At 37.5% G+C, this 6129-nt stretch overlaps 1 protein-coding gene across 1 annotated transcript; it reads right to left on the bottom strand.

Annotated features, from left to right (window-relative positions):
- Window positions 1-4839: 4839 nt before the first annotated feature.
- Window positions 4840-5783, bottom strand: LOC149003100 (heavy metal-associated isoprenylated plant protein 47-like). The gene is made up of 3 exons (XM_089138513.1): window positions 5708-5783; window positions 5405-5483; window positions 4840-5301 (listed from the first exon to the last, which is right to left on the bottom strand). The coding sequence occupies exons 1-3, from the start codon at window positions 5711-5713 to the stop codon at window positions 4997-4999; spliced, it is 390 nt and encodes a 129-aa protein (XP_088994639.1). The 5' UTR covers window positions 5714-5783; the 3' UTR covers window positions 4840-4996.
- Window positions 5784-6129: the final 346 nt, after the last annotated feature.

Here is a 6129-nt window from a genome sequence, read left to right as displayed (position 1 = left end):
TTGCGGTATTATTAGGTGAATGGCTCATTATTGGTGATAGTTTTACACTGCAGGAATATCAAACCAAACAGTTAATATTTCTACTGATGATGCGCTTATGTGTAGGGGTTGTTTCTAGTCCAAAATTAGATGGTGAGGGAAACATGGATGTGAAGTGAGAAGACGCTGCTTAGATGCTGCTGCTGGTTCAACTTCCTGGGAGATGCCTGCCTGGGTAGACAAAGTTACCAGGAAGGGGTTGATTTGATGATGTTGATCTTTCTGCCATTGTGCCTGGCTCCCTGAATCCCATCTGAGAAGCTTTTTGTCAAAATCAAATGACACCATTCTTAGTTGGCACTGGGGAGCCATGCAAATTCTAAAAGCCAAACCTCATCAGAAGTGAAAAAGTTTCAATAAATGCGCAAGACAATCTTGCGAGTTGTGACTCCATCTTAATTGTTGTATCGGACAAGATCGAAATCTCAACTGTCTGTCTCTTTTAATGGTTTTAAAAGCAACGAACAGTCGTGATTTCAGTCTCAACTGAAATTTCACTATCCAGCCGTCGAGATGGTCGCAGGACTGTCCCATCAAAAGAGCCCCTCTTCTCAGGTAATTACTATTACCAACACACACTTTATCTTTTGATGTTGTACATATTTCCAAACCCCTTGGTCGTCCTTGATTATTGCGCTTCCCATCATCCACTATGGTTCTAGGTATTGACGTCATATACTTATGGATTTTGAACCTCACTGATATTGGATATGGGATCAATATCACACCGATCGCATTGTATATAAAGAGTAATGATCGAAGTCGAAAAATTCATTTTCTAGGACAAGTATATCTGATTTCATTCATATTTGTTGATACCAAATTTGATGTTTCTGTTATTCCTAGGTTGACACTGAAGGGGGGTGAACCAGTGTCTTATAAAATTCTCTTCAATATGACGCTCTTTTAATCTCAAGACAAGGTTGATCAAGATAATCTTGTACTTATCAATTACATAAGGACACGTCCATTACACACTACAATGTGGCTGGGTCTATCAGATAGTATACCATCAATCTGCAATCAAAGCACTCATATATATGCAATGCAAAAATAAATTGGAGACACATGACACCAAATTTACGTGGTTCAGCCGAACAGCCTACATCCATGGAGTAATGCCCTAAATAGAACTTCATATTTACTCAATACTTTTCAACTAAAATTTTGATCAATATAATTATCAGAAAACACCCACTCTCAATACATTCAAAACACGGAGTACCACTTCAGTGTGAACTCTTGTACCAACAAAAATATAAGGCTACAACCTTAAAAAACTCAACCATAACAAGACACTACTTGAAAGGTGAGACTTTTCAAATGAGGGAGATTACAATAGATTGCTCACCTTCCTCTTCAACGTTTTCACCAAAATACGCATCCGAGTTTGTTCTCCATACCAATCTTGCTTCTTGGCTTCTCCTCCTTGTTTTTCTTAATCTCTACAAGCCAAAAACCTAAAAAACCCGCTACCCTTTCGCTCAAATGCGGACTTTTAAAGAGGATGAACATTGACGTACACGGACCGTTGGATTTCATTTTCTGAATGAGTCCCAAAGAGTATCTAATCACACAATCTTTTTTTTTTTTTTTTTTTATAGAACACACAACCATTGGATATCCACTTTAAAATGGCATGTGAGATCTGGGACATTGGATATCTTAAGTTATATAAAACCTCACAAGATAATTTCAAATAGAATCTTTTTTTTATTCTATCTTTAAACATGCAACACATTGGATCATTTTAATCATTATACTTCACAGTATACCATATCTGTCTTACATTCACTTTTTTGAAAACCTCAGGGGAGGCAGATGCAAGACAATATCTTTTTTGGGTTAAAAATGACCTGAGTCAAACCTCAGGGGTCCAAATGAAAATTACCCATATAAATAACATCACAGAGAGCAAGGTGCCACATCTCGTTGAGAAGTCACATTTCGCTGGTTGCTGAAACCAACGAATCGGCAAAATCTTGGCGAGATTTTGCCGACTTAAACGATAACTTTCAAATTAAAATAAAAAAAATTGAAGATAAGGGAAAAACCCTCATTAATTGCTCGACACGTGGAATTCCCTCTACCCATTAATCATTCACGCAACCCCGAGAGAAGATATTTCTTCTCTTTTCAAAGTAGGATTGTGTGTGTCACTTGCGTGTGGGAATTGGGATAAGGTTGAATCAAACTTCACTGTGAAGTCTTCATATTTTCATCTTCACCGAGGTTTTAAATGGAATAAAAAGAGGAGGGCGATTCAAGGTTTCTATTTCAAGCGGTGGTTCGGCGATTAAGGGTTTCAATTTCAGGCGGTAGTTCCGGCACATAGAGAAGAAAAGAAGTGAAGAACAGAAGGGCTTCGTGCATATTTCGCACCTTCTAAAGCTAGATTTTGTTGCTGAAGTTTGAGTTGTAGAGTTTGATTTTTTTGAGCTCGTCGTCTTCTTCTTCTTCAGTCTTGTCCATCAAAGCAAGGATTTCACCGGTAATAGAAGGATTTCGATCATAAAGCTGAACACGGTCTGCGACATTTTGCAGGTTCAGTGCTGATTTTTGCCCTTTTTGGCCAATTCAGCATTTTTCGGATAGCAATTTTTCAGTGATATTTAGTTATTTTTCAGCGATATTGTTTAATTTCGTTTTTTTGTGTAGCTTTCGGTTCAATAGTCACCAAACTGGGTGAAATTTTTCGAAATATTTTACCTTGACAAAGAAAATTTCATTAGATGTCTACACTACCTAGATTTGCTTCTACATCACATACTCTCTTGAGAAACGCCATAACTTCCTCATTTGACATCAGAATCACAATCTGAAAATTTTGTTGGAAATAAGACTTCATGGACTACACTTTTTAAGTAAAAGGTGATCTAGAAAACAGTTGTATGACTATCCAAAAATTCATCCAAGATGTTCCTTGTGTAGTAACCTGTGAAATCCACCATCCTAAGAAATCTTTGCCTCACCCAAAACACTTAAATCTTCTCATAAGCACTCAAAACCATCTTAATAGTGTTAATCACCCTCTAAAAATACAGTGAATACCCAAAGCCTAATTTGGGACCTTCACTTCAGTACAAACCATGCATTCTTAGAACACATTGCATTTTTGTTGCCAACAATGACAACACATGCAATCTCAACCAATGGAACAACATTTTCTTATCTCTCCCACTCATGACGTCCATCCCTTGTCTTGCTGATATTCTAATTAACCCATGCATGGCCATCACCAATGAGCATTAAGTTGTCGGGAGGGAGGAAAAGGAATATAGTGTGGGGTACACTTGAATTGCATTATTGTAAGTTGGGGAAAAAGATAAGGGGCATGAGAAGAGAAGACAAAAAAATATCTTAAAAATTATTATTTCAATTTTGGTACAAATAATTAATTCTCAAACCATTGTAATTTCAAGTCTTTTAAGGGACATGATTTGAAACTTTACAGAAAACTACAAATAAGGAGTGGGACTAAATTATAGCAGACCAAACCCTCTCCCAGCAAAAGGTAGTTGAATTGGGGATTTTTAGAAGTCCTAGCTCATCCTAACTACCATGTGTTGTAATCCTATATACAAATTATAAGGAATTGTAAGGGTGAAAATTGTAGAGAATGTGAATTCGTTGCCGGAGTCTCCACAAAGCCAAAGGGAAAAACACAGGAGTTTGATTTTGATTTGAATAAGATCCAACGGACCATGGATTAGACTTAGGAATTAGGATCAGACTAAAATATTCAAATGCACCTTACTTATTTTTATATTAAACCCCCAAAATATTCTTCAAAGTTCAAATATTTGATAATATTCCTATTCTAAGAGACCAATTCTTGTGTAAAGTCGTTTTTATAGGAGATTGGTTTTGTTTGGAAATGAGCATTTGATTAGCTTGTTCTTTTAGAGGAGATTGGTTTTGTTTGGAAATGAGCATTTGATTAGCTTGTTCTTGAAATATTCCCTGATTGATCAACAATATGAAAAATCTAGTTTTCAAGCAAGCAAAGGTGTAGGCCTGAAAGCAAGGTAGAGGGGGTTTGCGAAAAGGGTGGCAATGAGGCTGATCTCAGAAGACCTTCAGACCATTTTGTCAAGTTTCTATTCCCCTGATAGAACTATTCTTGCTATCACTTTTCTCATTGGGTTATTCTTAAAGAACAAAAGAACAAACCATTTTAACTAACACTTATCACCCATTCTTCTATTCTCAAAAAAACAAAAGAACACCAGAACTCTCCTTCAACCTTTAGCTTTCAACAAACCAATCATCTTCATCAACCTTAATTCCTACAATTGATGAAGTCCTTCACCCTATCAACCATCTGAGAAGTGAACAGATTTTATTTCCCACCCACCCCTATCGTCTAAGTGCCGCCTCCCCCTCCATCCCATAGCTTGCTCCTCATTAGGAATTGAACCACAACAATAAGCCACAACAATCCAAGGAGTAAAGTCACGTGAGAGTTCAGGTATCCAGCTTCTAGAGTCTAGCTCCTCCACCGGTCGTTGTGCTCCCCTCACACCCCTGCATCACACATTTATGAGGAAAACTCACTTTTGAACATTCATGGTCTACTTTATCAATGATCAAAGGTAAATTCCTCCCATAAATATATAATGGAGAAGTGTAAAAAGAGCACAATTCTCTATCTCGACAAGTAAAAGATACTAACTCTCTTCCGGCTTCCAATTATTTTATTTGGGATACTTTATCAAATCATTTAGATTCTCGTTTAATCATTTAATATGTGAGGCAAGTCACACAACCACACAGTCACACACAGGAGCACTGAGCATGCATGTCATTAATTACTATGATCAAGGATACAACTGAAAGACTAAGCTGAGTTTCACGTAAGAATCTGTAATGTCAAAAACCTAAATACCCTCCTTATGCTAATTCTACCCTCGTGGTCGGTTGAATACGAGGGAAAAAAAGGATCGATGATAACACTTCACATGACAGAGCAGAAACTTTGATCTGGTTCGTAAACCACATCAAATCCTACAAAGTGTGGAAGACGATCATATTGAAAAAGTTGCGTATCAGTTGCAGATGGCGTATCAGTTGCAGATGGCTTATCAGTTGCAGATGGTTTCTTCTCATCTTCAGAACCAAGCTTTACTTCATCCAGGGTTAATATTTGAGCGTTCCCAACCTTCTTCCTCAAACACTTGATCAACCGAATCGGATCAAACCCATCTCCGATTACCACCACTTTGTCTTTCTCGTCTCCCTCTAAACTCACTTTCTCCACACCTTCATTAATCCATTATATATTGATCAGCTCCTCAACAATTTTGAATAAAACCCATAATATATAACTATATATATTTCTGCTGCTATTACTTATAGAACTTACCATCTGTGGAAGCTGCAATTTTAAGGGCTTTGGTCCTACACTTTTGGCAATTCATCTGCGCCTTCACTACTATCTTTTGCTGCATTCAAGACAGATGCACTGTTAAACCTCACTCTCAGAACAAGAAGAACAAGAAGAACAAGAAGAACAAGAAGAACAAGAAGAAGAGAAAAAAATTTATGTGGTTCAGAGGTATATCAGAGTTTATATCAGAGTTAAAATCACAGCAACACCAGAGGAAGGTTGCATGCATGGAAATCATGGGAGCAAGGCAATTAAAGGATTTAAATTTGTAATTAATACCTTCATACTCTGATGTTGGTCAAAGCCAATAATACCTTAAACCTCGATCCCTTGAGAGTTTTGACACTGAAACAAGCAGCTAGGAAGTGAGAGCCGAGATAGAGGCGAGAAAGAAGTGAAGGTTTTTAAAAGCTAAAGATGAAGACGCGCAAATATGAAGAAGAGTGGAATTCAATGCAACTACAGCCCAAATCAAAAAAAAAAGAAAATACAAGGAAACAGCCAAACAGGTCTGAACATGGAATGAAGATTAGTCAATGCGGCTAATTACCACTTAAAAAACGACAAAGAATTTATACCTGAGTACCTGACCACCCATCACGCTCGTCATTTCGTACAAGTCGAGGTAGAAGTAGAACTTTCAGGTCACAGGCCACGCGAACCACGTTGGATTGATGGATTTTGAGGTTAGTTGGAGGCTT

This window comes from Hakea prostrata, chromosome 10, assembly GCF_041222555.1.
Source record: "Hakea prostrata isolate BN-2017 chromosome 10, UWA_Hpros_2, whole genome shotgun sequence".
Classification (NCBI taxonomy): domain Eukaryota; kingdom Viridiplantae; phylum Streptophyta; class Magnoliopsida; order Proteales; family Proteaceae; genus Hakea; species Hakea prostrata.
The sequence above is the reverse complement of the archived record's forward strand: the minus strand, read 5'-3'. Positions and strand labels throughout refer to the sequence as shown.

Bases quoted from the DNA above. Each gene is read 5' to 3' on its own strand.
- LOC149003100 (XM_089138513.1), bottom strand. The intron at 5,302-5,404 runs GTAAGTTCTATA...GGATTAATGAAG, and splicing joins AATTGCAGCTTCCACAGATG to GTGTGGAGAAAGTGAGTTTA.